Consider the following 24171-nt stretch of genomic DNA (forward strand, 5'->3'; position numbering starts at 1 on the left):
AGAACCCTCCCAGTTTATCCAATCACTGCTCACAGCCACGCTCTTCCTCCTTTTCTTCCAATGGCTGCTGACTGTGTCCCACTTCTACCCAATCACTGCTCACAGCTCCAAAGCCCCATACCCACACTCTGCTGACAGACGCCCTTCACTTACCTTCATGTAACCAAGAATCCCTTCTACTCACCATGGGCTGATCTGCATCAGGGGGATGGGCGCGCAGGTAAAGAAGACAGTAAGTAGGAGGAAGGACTTCCTGCCCCAGACATCGGACAATGCCCCGATCAGAGGGGCACTCAGGAACGACAACAGGCCCTGGAGAGAGACAGAAAGCACACGTCATCGAGTTTGCCAACCCCAGTGTGTAAAGTAACTCTTGACTATGCTAGCACCTATAATCTGCCCCTCAATACCAGCTACTTCAGAGCTTTAAGGACCAGTCTCGAGCAGATGGTACAAGACACTCAAAGAAGCACAGACTTCGGGTATTTTTATAGCTTGAGATTACTTTGCATCAAAGTCTGAAGTGTGCCCACTCCTCTAGAAGTGCATTTCTACATACCACTGGGCATCTGATCACATGTGCCCACAGATGCCCCCGCGTAGGTACTTCAGGCATTACCTTGACTCCATGGATGAGGCCATTCATCAAGAAGGTGTGCCGAGGAAAGGTGGTGTGCAGCACCTGGGAAGGAACACATATCATCAGCCAACCCTTAGAGATTGCAGTGCATTATACCTGGGCATTTTAACCACACTCCATGCATTTTAACCACACTCCACGCATTTTAACCACACTCCACGCATTTTAACCACACTCCACGCATTTTAACCACACTCCACGCATTTTAACCACACTCCACGCATTTTAACCACACTCCACGCATTTTAACCACACGCCACGCATTTTAACCACACGCCACGCATTTTAACCACACTCCATGCATTTTAACCACACTCCATGCATTTTAACCACACTCCATGCATTTTAACCACACGCCACGCATTTTAACCACACTCCACGCATTTTAACCACACTCCATGCATTTTAACCACACGCCACGCATTTTAACCACACGCCACGCATTTTAACCACACTCCATGCATTTTAACCACACGCCACGCATTTTAACCACACGCCACGCATTTTAACCACACTCCATGCATTTTAACCACACTCCATGCATTTTAACCACACTCCATGCATTTTAACCACACGCCATGCATTTTAACCACACTCCACGCATTTTAACCACACTCCATGCATTTTAACCACACTCCATGCATTTTAACCACACTCCATGCATTTTAACCACACTCCATGCATTTTAACCACACTCCATGCATTTTAACCACACTCCATGCATTTTAACCACACGCCATGCATTTTAACCACACTCCACGCATTTTAACCACACTCCATGCATTTTAACCACACTCCATGCATTTTAACCACACTCCATGCATTTTAACCACACTCCATGCATTTTAACCACACTCCATGCATTTTAACCACACCCCCACATGAGCTGTTAACAAATTAAACAATTATTACTTGACTGTAACAAACATGTGCTGTTGGCTTGAGAAAAGTTAGCATGGTTTCCTTGGGGCCAATCTTTTTTTTTAAAGAAACAAACAATGGAATTTTATTTTAGTTGCATTTTTAATTCACTCAAATCAAGGCAAAGGCTACAAATGCCTCCCCTGGACAACAACTTCAACGGTCAAAGGTAGGAATCTTAAGCGACACACAAGGAGAGTTCAAAGTACCACGGCTTACAGGTGTCCAAACAAGAAAAGGAAAGATATCAGGTTGTTTCCTACAATCCCAAGGCTGACTGAACCTCTTCTTGGCTCAGTTGGTTTGCACAATGATGGACTATTAAAGGCAGCAGAATCACTGCATAAGAAAGTGAGTTTCCTCCTCATGCACAGAAGTGTTGCCATCCCATACATACAAGCACGTGTTGAGATCCCATGTGTACAAGTATGTGTTGCCATTAAACGCGTACAAGCACGTGTTGCAACTCCACGCGTCCAAGCACGTGTTGCAACCCCACGCGTCCAAGCACGTGTTACAACCCCACTCACAAGCATGTGTTGCCATACCACACGCACAAGCACACGTTGGCATTTCATGAGCATGTGTACATTATCATGGCTTAACACGCCACTGGCATCTGCATCATCCATCGGTTTTGCAATCGAAGTTTCTACCTCTTTGCCTACGCCTACGCGAGTTGCCCCTTGGTGGTCAGTCCTGCTAGTAAGGCTCAGGGCCCACATGTTCACACTCACAGGCTACAAGGTGTCCATATTCTGCATTTCAATGTAAACATCAAATTGTGGAAACCCACAAAGTGATTCACGGCTAAGATACTGAGTAAAAGAATAGCTTATGGAGAGTACAAGGCATCGCTTAATGTTTAACCGTGCCGTCTCTGAATGAACTTGAAGGCTATTCAAGGAAGAAAAAACCCCGACTAAGCCTCCTGAAGGTGGCATCAGCCATCACCACCCTGACCCAAACCCATGAACATGGAAGGGGGGGTTGTAATTGGCACAAACCAATGTTCTTTCCCATACAGGCCAAACATCTCAATGCAACACCCAATGAGCACTACTAATAAATGCAGCGCATAGTGCTGAAGTGAAATAAAAGGAATTCACAACTTTCTTCTTTGTCCATGGGTCCAGGCTCTCAGAATGTAACGGAAACAAATATTTTGCATTAATTTGACATATGGAATCTAAAAAAAAATGTTTTTACCTAAGAGAAGAGAAATCCCAATCCTACGCCAGACAAATCGTTTCTAAATTTGGCATAGATAAAAGAGAAACATTTAAAAGAATTATCACTTTATGTTAAGGCTGTGCATTACATGAAATGAACAGTCTTAACAGGGTCTGCTCTCTTTATAGCCCAGAGGTGGTTGTGCTTCGGAGTCTATCAAGCAAGGGGTTTGATTTGGAAAATAATATGGGAGAGTGGAAGAGCACAGACTTGGGCTGCGACTCCCGGCTTGCGGCCACGCGAAGCCTGCCCATGACAGCAGCACCCACTGGAAGTATCTTCTGGGCAGGCCCAGCATTCTATCTCCCCAGACCTGGAGCACCAGTGTGTGTACACACATTCCCAACTCCCATCGCCGAATACAGCAACCATAGTTTGAAGGGTCTGTAAGGCCTCCAATCTTGGACGCTCCACCACACAACAAATGCAGCCTCTGTGACAGTTTCTGCCAAAAGCTACAAGGTGTTGTTTGTAATCCAAATGTGTCCAAGTTCCCAAATATTCTCTTTAAATAGCGTCCAAGATGTAGCCGTGTGTGGAGCTTCCAGTTTAAATACTGCGGGTGTGAAGCCGGGCGACGCTGAAGCTCTTTGGATTGCAGGGTCCTCAATTCTCAGCGGCGTTGGTCGTCGCAGAGCCCATCTTGCTCGATTCTTACTTTTCCGAGGTCAAACATATGAACACAACAGATAAAGTATATGATATATTTTAGAATGATATGGAAGGAATTCAGGATAAAGGGATTGTGTTGAAGGTTCTTGGTATCCCTTGAGGAATAGATACATAGACAGACAGACAGACTGGATTCATGGCAGTGGAAATAATGATGGCCATATAACATGTCATTTACAGCAACTGTACTAATAAACATGCATTCACACATTTATTATGTTCTGAGTAAGCACTCTCAGCTCTGGGGGCCCTCCCTGTCCCTGCCTACCAGGTGAAGAGCCTTGGCTTTTGGCTAGACTCCACTCTGTCCATGAAGCCTCAGGTCGCCACGGTGGCCTCCTCGTGTTTTGCCGCTATGAGGTGGCTTAGAAAGATCCTGTGGATAATTCCGTTCGTTGCTCAAAGTACCGTCATCCAGGCTCGGAATATGTCCAGGTTAGATTATGGTAACATCTTATATCTAGGAGCGGACAAGTCCGTGATCGGGCACCTCCAAGTGGTTAGGAACTCGGCTGCCAGGCTCCTGTTACGGCTTCCTAAACACTACTCCGAGTCCGGCCGGCCTTCTTCACGACCTCCTCTGGCTCACCGTGGAGAAGTGTATCACTTTCAAGGCACTATGCTATATGCACAAAATGCACTCCAACTCCAGGCCTAAGTATATGCAAAACCTTGTCTCTCCCTACCACCTTCCTGACTCTCTACGTTCCAGTAACCAATCTCTGTTCATACAGCCAGATTCATCAACGGGAATTCGGCTCGCAAAGGGCCAGATTGCGGGCGCAATTTTTGCATTTTGCATTCATCATCCCAAATGCAAAAAACGCAAATTGCGAAATCGGTAAATTGCGAGGAATTGCATTTAAGGAATCTCTATTTGAGATTCCTTAAATGCAATTCATGAACCATTTTTGAATTGCGAAATCGCTATTTTTGGCCGCTATTTACCGCGAAGTCTGACTTCGTGGTAAATAGCGAAAACTTAGAAAAATGCACTTTAGTGCATTTTTCTAAGTTGTATGTTACACACACACATGTCCTTTGGACATGTGTGTGCGCAACATCAGTCTACATTTACATTTCAGGGGTGCTACAGGGTGTCCTTTGGACACCCCTGGCACCCTTGAAATCGTATCCTTATTTGCGATTAGCAAATTGCTAATCGCAAAATAAGAAATGACTCCCCATTCATTCCTATGGGCCTTTGGCCCATAGGAATGAATGGGGAGTCATTCCTTATTTGCGATTAGCAATTTGCTAATCGCAAATAAGGAAGCCGTAGAAATCGCAAATAAAATTGCGATTTCTACATGAATCCCGTTTTGCGAGTCTTTATTAGCGATTCCTTAATAATCGCTATTAAGGACTCGCAAAACGGGACAAAGATGAATCTGGGGGATAGTTCCTAGAGTCAGGTGCACCCGGATGGGCGGTCGCTCCTTTGGGGCCAGAACTATGGAACGCGCTCCCGGATTCTCTGCGATGCTGCACCGCTCACCTTTCTCAAGGAGCTGAGAACCTGGTTATTCTGAGGTCTCTTCTTAGAGCTCTCTTGCCCGCGGCTTAGCGCTGGGAAACCCTCTGGGTAGCCATGCACTCTACAAGATCTAAATAATATTAATAATTACTACAAGGCAAATGTCAAGTTGGAGTTTATTGCCAACAGTACATGAAAGGGACATAAGAAAAACTTTTTTTACTGACTGAGCGATTGGACGTAAAACTATTCAACACAAGGACATCGCCCTCCTAATAGTCAGATACCTGCTGAGTGTAATTTTAGAGTGAGGCACCATTTTAACCTTTACAGTCCTGGTTTTGGTTAAATACATTTGTAAAACAAATAAACATGAACAAATGCCATGGCATAAACCATTTATGCAGAAGCACAGAATACAATATGTTATTTATTGCCATGGACATAGGCAGGTCATCGTGACTCATTTGCGGCTTCGCCTCGCGAGTGCGGGGATGGGCCGTGACTCAAAATTATGGTGATGAATGGCACATTACACTCTGTCCATTTATGAATATAAATACATACAAACACAGCCTCGAAGCATGCGCTTAATGAGATGACAATACAACAAACTTCAATGTGAAATCTTGGCACTGTGGTTATAGCCATTCCGGCCTGTGTTTGACCAATGTCGCCACCACTAGACTAACAGAGGGGCGTGCAAAGTTAGCCCACGGCTGCCAGATCCAGGCCGGGTTTTCAGGTTATCCACATCGCATAGATTTACCAACCATGAATATTAATGGTAATCTAGGTTGCCATTGGTGATCTTAAAGTCTGGCCAGGGTTTGGAACTTAGTTGACCAAGACTGGAAACCATTGCGGAAGAAAAACCAAGCTGACCCTGGGCAGGAATGTCTGGATGCCTGCCCACGACACTAGGCAACAGAACCCTCACGCTTTATGACAAAAGAGAGAAAACAAACACTACTTACCGATAACATGGGGGTCGTAAGTAGACCCCAGGCAAAGAACTCCAAAAATATAACAACCACCGCATGGTAGACGCTGGGCTCGCCAATCCCCAGCCGCTGGGGAGGAAGAGGAGAGAGAAGCCATTAGTGCAATATATGGATTACAAGCGACATCGCTGAGCACAGGCAAGGTACACATAGAGCCCTTAGAGGGAACTCTTACAAGAAGCAAGGCAGCCACAAGACCTCTGCTCTGGCACTCATGTCTGGTTACAAATTCTAGTGTGAACCTCAAATCAACACAATGACTTATAAAATGTTTACATTCATTTAGGGAATTAGGCTCTCTCCCGACTATAGATAAAGTCTAACTTAGCAACCCCCCTCAGGTCCACACCTTGAGTTTCTTATGTCCAAGGGAGGTTTAAATACCTCAAAATAATATCAATTCAGCTGATCCCCCCCCATCACGATTTAAGCGTGACAACCTATGGCTAGAAAGCTGCCCGTAACTCCAGGACTTTCTCCCCAACTACCTGAAGACAGGTGAGGTGAGTTGTTCCAGCCTAAAGAGTCAAAAACATGCAGACAAAAAAGAAAGCTAGGGGCAACCATCAAAGTATTTTAAAGGTGATTACACACTCCAGGGGAGCTTTGAGAATTGACCAAAATCAGGTTTCCAGTATATGGGAGTTTTCAGTGTTTCAATGATGCTTGTTGCTGCTGAGCCCTTCCTGGGGTTGGGTGCAGGGGCCGATTCCGAGGTATGCCCCAGCCACTACTGCCTGACTGCGATGAGTAAGCTCTGAGTAAGTCATCCTGTCTTTGCTTTCACATGGAGCGGGCATCAAGCCAGAAAACGGTGATCAGACTGGCCCGGGCTGGTCAAGCACCCACAGCTCACTACATAAAATGCCAGTCCCATCAGCAGCAGGAGTGGGTCTGCTGCCCACACACACAAGGTGGATTGATTGATTGATTGTGGGTTTCTAAAGCGCTAGAATCGACTCCCGAAGGAGTATCTCTGCGCTGTAGACCGCTGGGGAACCCGTCCTGGTTTTCCCTGTGAGATGGTCCCTTTCTGGGTATCTCCAGGGTGAAACCAGGCATCCCCGGCGTCTGTGGGGGCCGTTGTGGAGATGAGGCAAGCTTAATGCCCAGAGTTGCCGAGTGTGATCCCTGGTTAGAGTAGGCACCGAGGCGAGAATTATCGAGTCCGCTGACCCTGATCCACGACCCTGCCGTGTCGGGAATTGAACCCTGGTCCCGGGCCGTTCTCTGCTTCCGGGTCTGCCGCCTCTAACCAGTGAGCCACACCACTCCACAACGTCAAACCTGGGCGTCCTCGTCTTTGTTCTTGCGGGAACAGGAGTCTGTCCTCAAGATAAACTCCCAGGGCGTCCATTCACCAGCGCCATGTGAGAGTCCGACCATAGCCGAGTCACATAAACTAATAATCTGTGGCTCCCGGTGACAGCCCAGGAACGTAGGGCTGGCACATGTGCAACCTTTATTCCCACAACCACTGAGGCCCACTGGAAGCTCTGACCGATTGCTTAGCGTAAATTCCTAGGGTAACTTCAGAAAGTCACAATAAACCAATGCAATTCTAGTACCAGGAGAGACAAAGACAAATAAGTAAAAAAATAATTATTTATTGATAATGATATATTCTGTATTTCATAGTTAAAACTAGAACAAACCACATCAGTCTCTTAATTCGTACTCAACAGTCATAATATATACATATACACCTGAAAATTCAGTCAAATCATTATGTATATGTCCGATATGTTTTTTATCTTTTCCTCACAATTATTGTTTAAACGTTTTCCATAGATGAGCCTTGTATATGGGCTTTCAATACAAAGGTGTGCATCTGTGTCGTGAAGCGTCTGCAGCGTCTGGGAGGTGGTATTAGAATTGCATTCGTTTATTGTGACTTTCTGAAGCTGCACTAGGAATTTACGCTAAGTATTATTTCCCTGCCTAGAGGTACTTCCCATTAGTAGCAGGGGGCCCTGTACCTTTACAGCTCTGACCGACTGGCCAGAGACCCACCTCGCCTTCACATTGGAGTATCTTACACCCACCGCTGTGACCTGCACACTGGCACAAGACCCAGACCAAACTCAACGCAGCAGGACACCTCCTTTCGGTTGTATGATCACACACCCTTCGCTACAACACTCACAGTTCTCGGAAATGACAAGTCAAGGGAAGAAACGTTGCCGTAAGAGCTGCCATAACTATTCTAGGGCATGCTAATGTAAGATGGGGATTTTTTATCCTCTCGAAACGTATTTACAGCCCGAGGTGGACCGATCCATCCAGCGGATGGAAGAAACGCTTGACATGAACGGGTCAGGCCTTCTAGAACTTGTCACTATTTACTCTACAGGCGGCGGAAGACCATGATAAGGCAGGAAGCAAGCTATCCGCTGGGAGAGCTGCAGGAGCAACTGGAGGTCCGCTGAGTGGCGGGTGAGCAATGACCAGAAAAACTACCCCCCAGATTCATCATTGTCCCGTTTTGCGGGTCCTTAATAGCGATTATTAAGGAATCGCTATTAAGGACTTGCAAAACGGGATTCATGTAAAAATCGCAAAAAAATTGCGATTCCTACAGCTTCCTTATTTGCGATTAGCAAATTGCTAATCGCAAATAAGGAATAACTCCCCATTCATCCCGATGGGCCTAAAGGCCCATAGGAATGAATGGGGAGTTATTCCTTATTTGCGATTAGCAATTTGCTAATCGCAAATAAGGATGCGATTTCAAGGGTGCGAGACACCCTGTAGCACCCCTGAAATGTAAATGTAGACTGATGTTGCGCACACACATGTCCAAAGGACATGTGTGTGTGTAACATACAACTTAGAAAAATGCACCAAAGTGCATTTTTCTAAGTTTTCGCTATTTACCACGAAGTCCGACTTCGTGGTAAATAGCGGCCAAAAATAGCGAATTTGCAATTTAAAAATGGTTAATGAATTGCATTTAAGGAATCTCAAATAGAGATTCCTTAAATGCATTTAAGGAATCTCAAATAGAGATTCCTTAAATGCATTTCCTCGCAATTTAGCGATTACGCAATTACCGATTTTTGCATTTGGGATGATGAATCCCAAATGCAAAAATTGCACTCGCAAAGGGCCAGATTCGCAGAATCTGGCCCTTTGCGAGCCGATTTAACAATGATGAATCTGGCAGTACTTCTCAAAGCGGGGTCCCCAACGTGTCTCACCAGCACTTCCTTTAACGGAGAAGTTAAGAGATGAGGGGGATGCAGAGTAAAACAAATTGTAGAAGATCCCTCAGTATAATCTATACGGGCGCCGGGGTCTGCCATCACCACAGACCTCCCCTGCCAAGAGTCTGTCATTCTGTGGCATTGAACTGCCCCTTCGCCAGACCTAGAACAGGGCCTCGCCTCCTAGACCAGCTCAGCGACTGAACCCAAGCACTCCTTGGAAGCCACCTCAGAGCTCTGCGTTGACCTATTTTTGCTCAGGATCCACCTCCCTTCATTTTTCTGTACTTTCTGCTGGCACCGCATGGTTTATGCATGAACAGCATAACAGCATCCACAAGACAAGGTGCTCGGCCATTACTGCAAGCACCAGTGGTGAAGCCCGCCGTCTTCAAAGACACGCCTTCGATCTCAATCATTCCCTGTGGCTTCTGCGGTGAAGCAGAACGATTGTAAGCTCTTTGTTAATTCTAACGAATCTGAAGGAAATGAGATGGGGCTTATCCCTCTGTTCTCATTTCCATCGCTCGGATGAACCCCGAGCACTACAGAAGTCGTGTGCCACCAGGGTGGCACCACCGAGCCCCCGCCACGGTGCCACACAGCATGAGGAGTCTCAGGAGTTGTATGCCTCACACAGCTGAAATGACACACTCCCTTGGTGTAAAGCCATTTCACCTCCTCTCGGTCACCCCTTTGTTCTTCTTCAATGCCTGGGAGTGATCGGGGGAGCAATATTCCAAAGGCCAGCGGTCATGGGGTACTAGTGGCCAGAACACCGTGCTGCCTGCTTGTCAGGCTACAGTCAACCAAGAGCAGGAGCCACAGATAGTACCTCATGGATTGGTAATCTACGAAAAGCAACTCGATGAAACAAGCTTGCAGCGCTCGAGTGCCCTTGGTGGCAGGAAGAAGTGAAGACAAAGCCTTGTGATCACAGGGGCCTAGAGCACGCGTGTGATTCACCTTTCGATACCTTTATGCTTTAATCAAGGATATAGGTTTAATAAAATTGGCATTCGAGTCCAGCTTTTTGCTTGTTTTGCAGCTTCTGCCAGGAACCCCAGGTCTTCCTTGGCTGCAGTTGGTTGTTAGGCCGCCCCTGTGCTGCTGCCCCCCAAAGCTGGAGGAGCATCAAACGAACTCCAGGGTAGACCTTCCCCAACCACTGCTTGAGGGCGGGCAGAGCCTCGCTGGGGCAGTCGCTCCAGAGGACAGAAGTGGCCGCCAGTCTGGTGAGGACGATGGAACCAATCCTGGACACAAGCAGCGAGTCTGCCCGAGCTCATGACCGAAGGGCTGGGAGGACCCCTGGAGATACTGAGACTGCCACAACGAACCCTATGCATGGGAAGCCATGTCCACGAAAAACAGACTTCAAAGCCGTCTTATAAGACAACAGCCTCCAAGGCTCAGACTGACCAACGCATGACCTACGAAATACTCCCAAACACGAGAATCAAGCAGTGGTGATTGCTAAGTCCAGCCAGGCGCACTTCTCTGCACCTCTAGCGTGCTCGGGGGAGGGGCTGGACAGGGAGAGTAAGTGGAGGCCAAAGGAGGTGTGGGGAAGCTGCTGAGATAAGAAGATCGAGGTTTTGGTCGTCTATGTTTCGAGGTCTATGATTTGCCGTCAATGAGTTCACGTGTTATCGATATGAGCAGATAATTGTACTTGGGGCCTGCTTGAGTAGAAGTCCAGCACAGCTGACAGATGGGACAAGGTAAGCAGTGCTGACTCCACTGGAGGCTGCACAGGTAAGAAGGGGGCTGATGGGAGCAGTGCTGACTCCACTGGAGGCTGCACAGGTAAGAAGGGGCTGATGGGAGCAGTGCTGACTGCACTGGAGGCTGCACAGCGAAGAAGGAGGCTGCTGGAAGCAGTGCTGACTGCACTGGAGGCTGCACAGCGAAGAAGGAGGCTGCTGGAAGCAGTGCTGACTCCACAGGAGTCTGCACAGGTAAGGAAGCTGCTGGAAGCAGCGCTGACTCCACTGGAGGCTGCACAGGTAAGAAGGAGGCTGCTGGAAGCAGTGCTGACTCCACTGGAGGATGCACAGGTAAGAAGGAGGCTGTTGGAAGCAGTGCTGACTCCACTGGAGGCTGCACCAGGAAGAGGGAGGCTACAGGAAGCAGTGCTGACTCCACTGGAGCCTGCACCAGGAAGAGGGAGGCTACAGGAAGCAGTGCTGACTCCACAGGAGTCTGCACAGGTAAGAAGGAGGCTGCTGGAAGCAGCGCTGACTCCACTGGAGGCTGCACAGGTAAGAAGGAGGCTGCTGGAAGCAGTGCTGACTCCACTGGAGGCTGCACAGGTAAGGAAGCTGCTGGAAGCAGCGCTGACTCCACTGGAGGCTGCACAGGTAAGAAGGAGGCTGCTGGAAGCAGTGCTGACTCCACTGGAGGATGCACAGGTAAGAAGGAAGCTGTTGGAAGCAGTGCTGACTCCACTGGAGGCTGCACCAGGAAGAGGGAGGCTACAGGAAGCAGTGCTGACTCCACTGGAGCCTGCACCAGGAAGAGGGAGGCTACAGGAAGCAGTGCTGACTCCACAGGAGTCTGCACAGGTAAGAAGGAGGCTGTTGGAAGCAGTGCTGACTCCACTGGAGTCTGCACAGGTAAGAAGGAGGCTGCTGGAAGCAGTGCTGACTACACAGGAGTCTGCACAGGTAAGAAGGAGGCTGCTGGAAGCAGTGCTGACTCCACTGGAGGATGCACAGGTAAGGAGGAGGCTGATGGGAGCAGTGCTGACTGCACTGGAGGATGCACAGGTAAGAAGGAGGCTACAGGAAGCAGTGCTGATTCCACTGGAGGATGCACAGGTAAGAAGGAGGCTACAGGAAGCAGTGCTGATTCCACAGGAGGATGCACAGGTAAGGAGGAGGCTGCTGGAAGCAGTGCTGACTCCACTGGAGGCTGCACAGGTAAGAAGGAGGCTGCTGGAAGCAGTGCTGACTCCACAGGAGTCTGCACAGGTAAGAAGGAGGCTGCTGGAAGCAGTGCTGATTCCACTGGAGGCTGCACAGGTGAGAAGGAGGCTGTTGGAAGCAGTGCTGACTACACAGGAGTCTGCACAGGTAAGAAGGAGGCTGCTGGAAGCAGTGCTGACTCCACAGGAGTCTGCACAGGTAAGAAGGAGGCTGTTGGAAGCAGTGCTGACTCCACAGGAGTCTGCACAGGTAAGAAGGAGGCTGCTGGAAGCAGTGCTGTCTCCACCGGAGGCTGCACAGGTAAGAAGGAGGCTGCTGGAAGCAGTGCTGACTCCACAGGAGGCTGCACAGGTAAGAAGGAGGCTGCTGGAAGCAGTGCTGACTACACAGGAGTCTGCACAGGTAAGAAGGAGGCTGCTGGAAGCAGTGCTGACTCCACTGGAGGCTGCACAGGTAAGAAGGAGGCTGCTGGAAGCAGTGCTGACTACACAGGAGTCTGCACAGGTAAGAAGGAGGCTGCTGGAAGCAGTGCTGACTCCACTGGAGGCTGCACAGGTAAGAAGGGGGCTGTTGGAAGCAGTGCTGACTACACAGGAGTCTGCACAGGTAAGAAGGGGGCTGCTGGAAGCAGTGCTGACTCCACAGGAGGCTGCACAGGTAAGAAGGAGGCTGCTGGAAGCAGTGCTGATTCCACTGGAGTCTGCACAGGTAAGAAGGAGGCTGCTGGAAGCAGCGCTTACTCCACCGGAGGCTGCACAGGTAAGAAGGAGGCTGCTGGAAGCAGTGCTGACTCCACTGGAGGCTGCACAGGTAAGGAAGCTGCTGGAAGCAGCGCTGACTCCACTGGAGGCTGCACAGGTAAGAAGGAGGCTGCAGGAAGCAGTGCTGACTCCACTGGAGGCTGCACAGGTAAGGAAGCTGCTGGAAGCAGCGCTGACTCCACTGGAGGCTGCACAGGTAAGAAGGAGGCTGCAGGAAGCAGTGCTGACTCCACTGGAGGCTGCACAGGTAAGAAGGAGGCTGCTGGAAGCAGTGCTGACTCCACAGGAGTCTGCACAGGTAAGAAGGAGGCTGTTGGAAGCAGTGCTGACTCCACTGGAGGCTGCACCAGGAAGAGGGAGGCTACAGGAAGCAGTGCTGACTCCACTGGAGTCTGCACAGGTAAGAAGGAGGCTGCTGGAAGCAGTGCTGACTACACAGGAGTCTGCACAGGTAAGAAGGAGGCTGCTGGAAGCAGTGCTGACTACACAGGAGTCTGCACGGGTAAGAAGGAGGCTGCTGGAAGCAGTGCTGACTACACAGGAGTCTGCACAGGTAAGAAGGAGGCTGCTGGAAGCAGTGCTGACTCCACAGGAGTCTGCACAGGTAAGAAGGAGGCTGTTGGAAGCAGTGCTGACTCCACAGGAGTCTGCACAGGTAAGAAGGAGGCTGCTGGAAGCAGTGCTGACTCCACTGGAGGCTGCACAGGTAAGAAGGAGGCTGTTGGAAGCAGTGCTGACTCCACTGGAGGCTGCACCAGGAAGAGGGAGGCTACAGGAAGCAGTGCTGACTCCACTGGAGTCTGCACAGGTAAGAAGGAGGCTGCTGGAAGCAGTGCTGACTACACAGGAGTCTGCACAGGTAAGAAGGAGGCTGCTGGAAGCAGTGCTGACTACACAGGAGTCTGCACAGGTAAGAAGGAGGCTGCTGGAAGCAGTGCTGACTACACAGGAGTCTGCACAGGTAAGAAGGAGGCTGCTGGAAGCAGTGCTGACTCCACAGGAGTCTGCACAGGTAAGAAGGAGGCTGTTGGAAGCAGTGCTGACTCCACAGGAGTCTGCACAGGTAAGAAGGAGGCTGCTGGAAGCAGTGCTGACTCCACTGGAGGCTGCACAGGTAAGAAGGAGGCTGTTGGAAGCAGTGCTGACTCCACAGGAGTCTGCACAGGTAAGAAGGAGGCTGCTGGAAGCAGTGCTGACTCCACTGGAGGCTGCACAGGTAAGAAGGAGGCTGCAGAGAGCTGTGCTGATTTCACTTGAGGCTGCACAGGTAAGAAGGAGGCTGCTGGAAGCAGTGCTGATTCCACTGGAGGATGCACAGGTAAGAAGGAGGCTGCTGGAAGCAGTGCTGACTCCACAGGAGTCTGCACAGGTAAGAAGGAGGCTGATGGGAGCAGTGCTGACTCCACAGGAGTCTGCACAGGTAAGAAGGAGGCTGCAGAGAGCTGTGCTGATTTCACTTGAGGCTGCACAGCGAAGAAGGAGGCTGCTTGAAGCAGTGCTGACTCCACTGGAGGCTGCACAGGTAAGAAGGAGGCTGCTTGAAGCAGTGCTGACTCCACTGGAGGATGCACAGGTAAGAAGGAGGCTGCTTGAAGCAGTGCTGACTCCACTGGAGGATGCACAGGTAAGGAGGAGGCTGATGGGAGCAGTGCTGACTGCACTGGAGGCTGCACAGCGAAGAAGGAGGCTGCTTGAAGCAGTGCTGACTCCACTGGAGGATGCACAGGTAAGGAGGAGGCTGATGGGAGCAGTGCTGACTGCACTGGAGGATGCACAGGTAAGAAGGAGGCTACAGGAAGCAGTGCTGATTCCACTGGAGGATGCACAGGTAAGAAGGAGGCTACAGGAAGCAGTGCTGATTCCACAGGAGGATGCACAGGTAAGGAGGAGGCTGCTGGAAGCAGTGCTGACTCCACTGGAGGCTGCACAGGTAAGAAGGAGGCTGCTGGAAGCAGTGCTGACTCCACAGGAGTCTGCACAGGTAAGAAGGAGGCTGTTGGAAGCAGTGCTGACTCCACAGGAGTCTGCACAGGTAAGAAGGAGGCTGTTGGAAGCAGTGCTGACTCCACAGGAGTCTGCACAGGTAAGAAGGAGGCTGCTGGAAGCAGTGCTGACTCCACTGGAGGCTGCACAGGTAAGAAGGAGGCTGCTGGAAGCAGTGCTGACTACACAGGAGTCTGCACAGGTAAGAAGGAGGCTGTTGGAAGCAGTGCTGACTACACAGGAGTCTGCACAGGTAAGAAGGGGGCTGCTGGAAGCAGTGCTGACTCCACAGGAGGCTGCACAGGTAAGAAGGAGGCTGCTGGAAGCAGTGCTGATTCCACTGGAGTCTGCACAGGTAAGAAGGAGGCTGCTGGAAGCAGTGCTGATTCCACTGGAGTCTGCACAGGTAAGAAGGAGGCTGCTGGAAGCAGCGCTGACTCCACCGGAGGCTGCACAGGTAAGAAGGAGGCTGCTGGAAGCAGTGCTGACTCCACAGGAGTCTGCACAGGTAAGAAGGAGGCTGTTGGAAGCAGTGCTGATTCCACTGGAGTCTGCACAGGTAAGAAGGAGGCTGCTGGAAGCAGTGCTGACTCCACAGGAGTCTGCACAGGTAAGAAGGAGGCTGCTGGAAGCAGTGCTGACTACACAGGAGTCTGCACAGGTAAGAAGGAGGCTGCTGGAAGCAGTGCTGACTACACAGGAGTCTGCACAGGTAAGAAGGAGGCTGCTGGAAGCAGTGCTGACTCCACAGGAGTCTGCACAGGTAAGAAGGAGGCTGTTGGAAGCAGTGCTGACTCCACAGGAGTCTGCACAGGTAAGAAGGAGGCTGTTGGAAGCAGTGCTGACTCCACAGGAGTCTGCACAGGTAAGAAGGAGGCTGCTGGAAGCAGTGCTGACTCCACTGGAGGCTGCACAGGTAAGAAGGAGGCTGCAGAGAGCTGTGCTGATTTCACTTGAGGCTGCACAGGTAAGAAGGAGGCTGCTGGAAGCAGTGCTGATTCCACTGGAGGATGCACAGGTAAGAAGGAGGCTGCTGGAAGCAGTGCTGACTCCACAGGAGTCTGCACAGGTAAGAAGGAGGCTGATGGGAGCAGTGCTGACTCCACAGGAGTCTGCACAGGTAAGAAGGAGGCTGCAGAGAGCTGTGCTGATTTCACTTGAGGCTGCACAGGTAAGAAGGAGGCTGTTGGAAGCAGTGCTGACTCCACAGGAGTCTGCACAGGTAAGAAGGAGGCTGCTTGAAGCAGTGCTGACTCCACAGGAGTCTGCACAGGTAAGAAGGAGGCTGCTGGAAGCAGTGCTGACTCCACAGGAGTCTGCACAGGTAAGAAGGAGGCTGCTGGAAGCAGTGCTGACTCCACAGGAGTCTGCACAGGTAAGAAGGAGGCTGATGGGAGCAGTGCTGACTCCACAGGAGTCTGCACAGGTAAGAAGGAGGCTGCAGAGAGCTGTGCTGATTTCACTTGAGGCTGCACAGGTAAGAAGGAGGCTGATGGGAGCAGTGCTGACTCCACTGGAGGCGGCACAGGAAGCAGTGCCGACTCCACTGGAGGCTGCACTGGGAAGAGGGGGGCTGCTGGAAGCAGTGCTGACTCCACTGGAGGCTGCACACGAAGCAGTGCTGACTCCACAGGAGGCTGCACTGGGAAGAGGGGGCTGATGGGAGCAGTGCTGACTACACTGGAGGCTGCACAGGTAAGAAGGAGACTGCTGGAAGCAGTGCTGACTCCACTGGAGGCTGCACAGGTAAGAAGGAGGCTGCTGGAAGCAGCGCTGACTCCACCGGAGGCTGCACAGGTAAGAAGGAGGCTGCTGGAAGCAGTGCTGATTCCACTGGGGGCTGCACAGGTAAGAAGGAGGCTGCTGGAAGCAGTGCTCGCTCCACCGGAGGCTGCACAGGTAAGAAGGAGGCTGCTGGAAGCAGTGCTGACTCCACAGGAGTCTGCACAGGTAAGAAGGAGGCTGATGGAAGCAGTGCTGACTACACTGGAGGATGCACAGGTAAGAAGGAGGCTGCTGGAAGCAGTGCTGACTCCACAGGAGTCTGCACAGGTAAGAAGGAGGCTGCTGGAAGCAGTGCTGACTACACAGGAGTCTGCACAGGTAAGAAGGAGGCTGCTGGAAGCAGTGCTGACTACACAGGAGTCTGCACAGGTAAGAAGGAGGCTGCTGGAAGCAGTGCTGACTCCACAGGAGTCTGCACAGGTAAGAAGGAGGCTGTTGGAAGCAGTGCTGACTCCACAGGAGTCTGCACAGGTAAGAAGGAGGCTGCAGAGAGCTGTGCTGATTTCACTTGAGGCTGCACAGCGAAGAAGGAGGCTGCTTGAAGCAGTGCTGACTCCACTGGAGGCTGCACAGGTAAGAAGGAGGCTGCTTGAAGCAGTGCTGACTCCACTGGAGGATGCACAGGTAAGAAGGAGGCTGCTTGAAGCAGTGCTGACTCCACTGGAGGATGCACAGGTAAGGAGGAGGCTGATGGGAGCAGTGCTGACTGCACTGGAGGCTGCACAGCGAAGAAGGAGGCTGCTTGAAGCAGTGCTGACTCCACTGGAGGATGCACAGGTAAGGAGGAGGCTGATGGGAGCAGTGCTGACTGCACTGGAGGATGCACAGGTAAGAAGGAGGCTACAGGAAGCAGTGCTGATTCCACTGGAGGATGCACAGGTAAGAAGGAGGCTACAGGAAGCAGTGCTGATTCCACAGGAGGATGCACAGGTAAGGAGGAGGCTGCTGGAAGCAGTGCTGACTCCACTGGAGGCTGCACAGGTAAGAAGGAGGCTGCTGGAAGCAGTGCTGACTCCACAGGAGTCTGCACAGGTAAGAAGGAGGCTGTTGGAAGCAGTGCTGACTCCACAGGAGTCTGCACAGGTAAGAAGGAGGCTGTTGGAAGCAGTGCTGACTCCACAGGAGTCTGCACAGGTAAGAAGGAGGCTGCTGGAAGCAGTGCTGACTCCACTGGAGGCTGCACAGGTAAGAAGGAGGCTGCTGGAAGCAGTGCTGACTACACAGGAGTCTGCACAGGTAAGAAGGAGGCTGTTGGAAGCAGTGCTGACTACACAGGAGTCTGCACAGGTAAGAAGGGGGCTGCTGGAAGCAGTGCTGACTCCACAGGAGGCTGCACAGGTAAGAAGGAGGCTGCTGGAAGCAGTGCTGATTCCACTGGAGTCTGCACAGGTAAGAAGGAGGCTGCTGGAAGCAGTGCTGATTCCACTGGAGTCTGCACAGGTAAGAAGGAGGCTGCTGGAAGCAGCGCTGACTCCACCGGAGGCTGCACAGGTAAGAAGGAGGCTGCTGGAAGCAGTGCTGACTCCACAGGAGTCTGCACAGGTAAGAAGGAGGCTGTTGGAAGCAGTGCTGATTCCACTGGAGTCTGCACAGGTAAGAAGGAGGCTGCTGGAAGCAGTGCTGACTCCACAGGAGTCTGCACAGGTAAGAAGGAGGCTGCTGGAAGCAGTGCTGACTACACAGGAGTCTGCACAGGTAAGGAGGAGGCTGCTGGAAGCAGTGCTGACTACACAGGAGTCTGCACAGGTAAGAAGGAGGCTGCTGGAAGCAGTGCTGACTCCACAGGAGTCTGCACAGGTAAGAAGGAGGCTGTTGGAAGCAGTGCTGACTCCACAGGAGTCTGCACAGGTAAGAAGGAGGCTGTTGGAAGCAGTGCTGACTCCACAGGAGTCTGCACAGGTAAGAAGGAGGCTGCTGGAAGCAGTGCTGACTCCACTGGAGGCTGCACAGGTAAGAAGGAGGCTGCAGAGAGCTGTGCTGATTTCACTTGAGGCTGCACAGGTAAGAAGGAGGCTGCTGGAAGCAGTGCTGATTCCACTGGAGGATGCACAGGTAAGAAGGAGGCTGCTGGAAGCAGTGCTGACTCCACAGGAGTCTGCACAGGTAAGAAGGAGGCTGATGGGAGCAGTGCTGACTCCACAGGAGTCTGCACAGGTAAGAAGGAGGCTGCAGAGAGCTGTGCTGATTTCACTTGAGGCTGCACAGGTAAGAAGGAGGCTGTTGGAAGCAGTGCTGACTCCACAGGAGTCTGCACAGGTAAGAAGGAGGCTGCTTGAAGCAGTGCTGACTCCACAGGAGTCTGCACAGGTAAGAAGGAGGCTGCTGGAAGCAGTGCTGACTCCACAGGAGTCTGCACAGGTAAGAAGGAGGCTGCTGGAAGCAGTGCTGACTCCACAGGAGTCTGCACAGGTAAGAAGGAGGCTGATGGGAGCAGTGCTGACTCCACAGGAGTCTGCACAGGTAAGAAGGAGGCTGCAGAGAGCTGTGCTGATTTCACTTGAGGCTGCACAGGTAAGAAGGAGGCTGATGGGAGCAGTGCTGACTCCACTGGAGGCGGCACAGGAAGCAGTGCCGACTCCACTGGAGGCTGCACTGGGAAGAGGGGGGCTGCTGGAAGCAGTGCTGACTCCACTGGAGGCTGCACACGAAGCAGTGCTGACTCCACAGGAGGCTGCACTGGGAAGAGGGGGCTGATGGGAGCAGTGCTGACTACACTGGAGGCTGCACAGGTAAGAAGGAGACTGCTGGAAGCAGTGCTGACTCCACTGGAGGCTGCACAGGTAAGAAGGAGGCTGCTGGAAGCAGCGCTGACTCCACCGGAGGCTGCACAGGTAAGAAGGAGGCTGCTGGAAGCAGTGCTGATTCCACTGGGGGCTGCACAGGTAAGAAGGAGGCTGCTGGAAGCAGTGCTCGCTCCACCGGAGGCTGCACAGGTAAGAAGGAGGCTGCTGGAAGCAGTGCTGACTCCACAGGAGTCTGCACAGGTAAGAAGGAGGCTGATGGAAGCAGTGCTGACTACACTGGAGGATGCACAGGTAAGAAGGAGGCTGCTGGAAGCAGTGCTGACTCCACAGGAGTCTGCACAGGTAAGAAGGAGGCTGCTGGAAGCAGTGCTGACTACACAGGAGTCTGCACAGGTAAGAAGGAGGCTGCTGGAAGCAGTGCTGACTACACAGGAGTCTGCACAGGTAAGAAGGAGGCTGCTGGAAGCAGTGCTGACTCCACAGGAGTCTGCACAGGTAAGAAGGAGGCTGTTGGAAGCAGTGCTGACTCCACAGGAGTCTGCACAGGTAAGAAGGAGGCTGTTGGAAGCAGTGCTGACTCCACAGGAGTCTGCACAGGTAAGAAGGAGGCTGCTGGAAGCAGTGCTGACTCCACTGGAGGCTGCACAGGTAAGAAGGAGGCTGCAGAGAGCTGTGCTGATTTCACTTGAGGCTGCACAGGTAAGAAGGAGGCTGCTGGAAGCAGTGCTGATTCCACTGGAGGATGCACAGGTAAGAAGGAGGCTGCTGGAAGCAGTGCTGACTCCACAGGAGTCTGCACAGGTAAGAAGGAGGCTGATGGGAGCAGTGCTGACTCCACAGGAGTCTGCACAGGTAAGAAGGAGGCTGCAGAGAGCTGTGCTGATTTCACTTGAGGCTGCACAGGTAAGAAGGAGGCTGTTGGAAGCAGTGCTGACTCCACAGGAGTCTGCACAGGTAAGAAGGAGGCTGCTTGAAGCAGTGCTGACTCCACAGGAGTCTGCACAGGTAAGAAGGAGGCTGCTGGAAGCAGTGCTGACTCCACAGGAGTCTGCACAGGTAAGAAGGAGGCTGCTGGAAGCAGTGCTGACTCCACAGGAGTCTGCACAGGTAAGAAGGAGGCTGATGGGAGCAGTGCTGACTCCACAGGAGTCTGCACAGGTAAGAAGGAGGCTGCAGAGAGCTGTGCTGATTTCACTTGAGGCTGCACAGGTAAGAAGGAGGCTGATGGGAGCAGTGCTGACTCCACTGGAGGCGGCACAGGAAGCAGTGCCGACTCCACTGGAGGCTGCACTGGGAAGAGGGGGGCTGCTGGAAGCAGTGCTGACTCCACTGGAGGCTGCACACGAAGCAGTGCTGACTCCACAGGAGGCTGCACTGGGAAGAGGGGGCTGATGGGAGCAGTGCTGACTACACTGGAGGCTGCACAGGTAAGAAGGAGACTGCTGGAAGCAGTGCTGACTCCACTGGAGGCTGCACAGGTAAGAAGGAGGCTGCTGGAAGCAGCGCTGACTCCACCGGAGGCTGCACAGGTAAGAAGGAGGCTGCTGGAAGCAGTGCTGATTCCACTGGGGGCTGCACAGGTAAGAAGGAGGCTGCTGGAAGCAGTGCTCGCTCCACCGGAGGCTGCACAGGTAAGAAGGAGGCTGCTGGAAGCAGTGCTGACTCCACAGGAGTCTGCACAGGTAAGAAGGAGGCTGATGGAAGCAGTGCTGACTACACTGGAGGATGCACAGGTAAGAAGGAGGCTGCTGGAAGCAGTGCTGACTCCACAGGAGTCTGCACAGGTAAGAAGGAGGCTGTTGGAAGCAGTGCTGACTCCACTGGAGTCTACACAGGTAAGAAGGAGGCTGCTGGAAGCAGTGCTGACTCCACAGGAGTCTGCACAGGTAAGAAGGAGGCTGTTGGAAGCAGTGCTGACTCCACAGGAGTCTGCACAGGTAAGAAGGAGGCTGCTGGAAGCAGTGCTGACTCCACAGGAGTCTGCACAGGTAAGAAGGAGGCTGTTGGAAGCAGTGCTGACTCCACAGGAGTCTGCACAGGTAAGAAGGAGGCTGTTGGAAGCAGTGCTGACTCCACAGGAGTCTGCACAGGTAAGAAGGAGGCTGCTGGAAGCAGTGCTGACTCCACTGGAGGCTGCACAGGTAAGAAGGAGGCTGCAGAGAGCTGTGCTGATTTCACTTGAGGCTGCACAGGTAAGAAGGAGGCTGCTGGAAGCAGTGCTGATTCCACTGGAGTCTGCACAGGTAAGAAGGAGGCTGCTGGAAGCAGTGCTGATTCCACTGGAGTCTGCACAGGTAAGAAGGAGGCTGCTGGAAGCAGCGCTGACTCCACCGGAGGCTGCACAGGTAAGAAGGAGGCTGCTGGAAGCAGTGCTGACTCCACAGGAGTCTGCACAGGTAAGAAGGAGGCTGTTGGAAGCAGTGCTGATTCCACTGGAGTCTGCACAGGTAAGAAGGAGGCTGCTGGAAGCAGTGCTGACTCCACAGGAGTCTGCACAGGTAAGAAGGAGGCTGCTGGAAGCAGTGCTGACTACACAGGAGTCTGCACAGGTAAGAAGGAGGCTGCTGGAAGCAGTGCTGACTCCACAGGAGTCTGCACAGGTAAGAAGGAGGCTGTTGGAAGCAGTGCTGACTCCACAGGAGTCTGCACAGGTAAGAAGGAGGCTGTTGGAAGCAGTGCTGACTCCACAGGAGTCTGCACAGGTAAGAAGGAGGCTGCTGGAAGCAGTGCTGACTCCACTGGAGGCTGCACAGGTAAGAAGGAGGCTGCAGAGAGCTGTGCTGATTTCACTTGAGGCTGCACAGGTAAGAAGGAGGCTGCTGGAAGCAGTGCTGATTCCACTGGAGGATGCACAGGTAAGAAGGAGGCTGCTGGAAGCAGTGCTGACTCCACAGGAGTCTGCACAGGTAAGAAGGAGGCTGATGGGAGCAGTGCTGACTCCACAGGAGTCTGCACAGGTAAGAAGGAGGCTGCAGAGAGCTGTGCTGATTTCACTTGAGGCTGCACAGGTAAGAAGGAGGCTGTTGGAAGCAGTGCTGACTCCACAGGAGTCTGCACAGGTAAGAAGGAGGCTGCTTGAAGCAGTGCTGACTCCACAGGAGTCTGCACAGGTAAGAAGGAGGCTGCTGGAAGCAGTGCTGACTCCACAGGAGTCTGCACAGGTAAGAAGGAGGCTGCTGGAAGCAGTGCTGACTCCACAGGAGTCTGCACAGGTAAGAAGGAGGCTGATGGGAGCAGTGCTGACTCCACAGGAGTCTGCACAGGTAAGAAGGAGGCTGCAGAGAGCTGTGCTGATTTCACTTGAGGCTGCACAGGTAAGAAGGAGGCTGATGGGAGCAGTGCTGACTCCACTGGAGGCGGCACAGGAAGCAGTGCCGACTCCACTGGAGGCTGCACTGGGAAGAGGGGGGCTGCTGGAAGCAGTGCTGACTCCACTGGAGGCTGCACACGAAGCAGTGCTGACTCCACAGGAGGCTGCACTGGGAAGAGGGGGCTGATGGGAGCAGTGCTGACTACACTGGAGGCTGCACAGGTAAGAAGGAGACTGCTGGAAGCAGTGCTGACTCCACTGGAGGCTGCACAGGTAAGAAGGAGGCTGCTGGAAGCAGCGCTGACTCCACCGGAGGCTGCACAGGTAAGAAGGAGGCTGCTGGAAGCAGTGCTGATTCCACTGGGGGCTGCACAGGTAAGAAGGAGGCTGCTGGAAGCAGTGCTCGCTCCACCGGAGGCTGCACAGGTAAGAAGGAGGCTGCTGGAAGCAGTGCTGACTCCACAGGAGTCTGCACAGGTAAGAAGGAGGCTGATGGAAGCAGTGCTGACTACACTGGAGGATGCACAGGTAAGAAGGAGGCTGCTGGAAGCAGTGCTGACTCCACAGGAGTCTGCACAGGTAAGAAGGAGGCTGCTGGAAGCAGTGCTGACTACACAGGAGTCTGCACAGGTAAGAAGGAGGCTGCTGGAAGCAGTGCTGACTACACAGGAGTCTGCACAGGTAAGAAGGAGGCTGCTGGAAGCAGTGCTGACTCCACAGGAGTCTGCACAGGTAAGAAGGAGGCTGTTGGAAGCAGTGCTGACTCCACAGGAGTCTGCACAGGTAAGAAGGAGGCTGTTGGAAGCAGTGCTGACTCCACAGGAGTCTGCACAGGTAAGAAGGAGGCTGCTGGAAGCAGTGCTGACTCCACTGGAGGCTGCACAGGTAAGAAGGAGGCTGCAGAGAGCTGTGCTGATTTCACTTGAGGCTGCACAGGTAAGAAGGAGGCTGCTGGAAGCAGTGCTGATTCCACTGGAGGATGCACAGGTAAGAAGGAGGCTGCTGGAAGCAGTGCTGACTCCACAGGAGTCTGCACAGGTAAGAAGGAGGCTGATGGGAGCAGTGCTGACTCCACAGGAGTCTGCACAGGTAAGAAGGAGGCTGCAGAGAGCTGTGCTGATTTCACTTGAGGCTGCACAGGTAAGAAGGAGGCTGTTGGAAGCAGTGCTGACTCCACAGGAGTCTGCACAGGTTAGAAGGAGGCTGCTTGAAGCAGTGCTGACTCCACAGGAGTCTGCACAGGTAAGAAGGAGGCTGCTGGAAGCAGTGCTGACTCCACAGGAGTCTGCACAGGTAAGAAGGAGGCTGCTGGAAGCAGTGCTGACTCCACAGGAGTCTGCACAGGTAAGAAGGAGGCTGATGGGAGCAGTGCTGACTCCACAGGAGTCTGCACAGGTAAGAAGGAGGCTGCAGAGAGCTGTGCTGATTTCACTTGAGGCTGCACAGGTAAGAAGGAGGCTGATGGGAGCAGTGCTGACTCCACTGGAGGCGGCACAGGAAGCAGT

At 52.4% G+C, this 24171-nt stretch overlaps 1 protein-coding gene across 1 annotated transcript in view; it reads right to left on the reverse strand.

Moving 5' to 3' along the window:
• LOC144799427 (hippocampus abundant transcript 1 protein-like) overlaps positions 1 to 24171 on the reverse strand; it is a 66723-nt gene that overhangs the window by 20989 nt on the left and 21563 nt on the right. Inside the window, exons 2-4 of the mRNA XM_078670720.1 lie at positions 5921 to 6016; positions 620 to 682; positions 185 to 312 (exon numbers count right to left, since the gene is read on the reverse strand). Coding sequence (XP_078526846.1) covers positions 185 to 312; positions 620 to 682; positions 5921 to 6016 — 287 coding nt within the window. The remainder of the gene's footprint in view (positions 1 to 184; positions 313 to 619; positions 683 to 5920; positions 6017 to 24171) is intronic.

The sequence above is a fragment of the Lissotriton helveticus genome, chromosome 12, assembly GCF_964261635.1.
Source record: "Lissotriton helveticus chromosome 12, aLisHel1.1, whole genome shotgun sequence".
Classification (NCBI taxonomy): domain Eukaryota; kingdom Metazoa; phylum Chordata; class Amphibia; order Caudata; family Salamandridae; genus Lissotriton; species Lissotriton helveticus.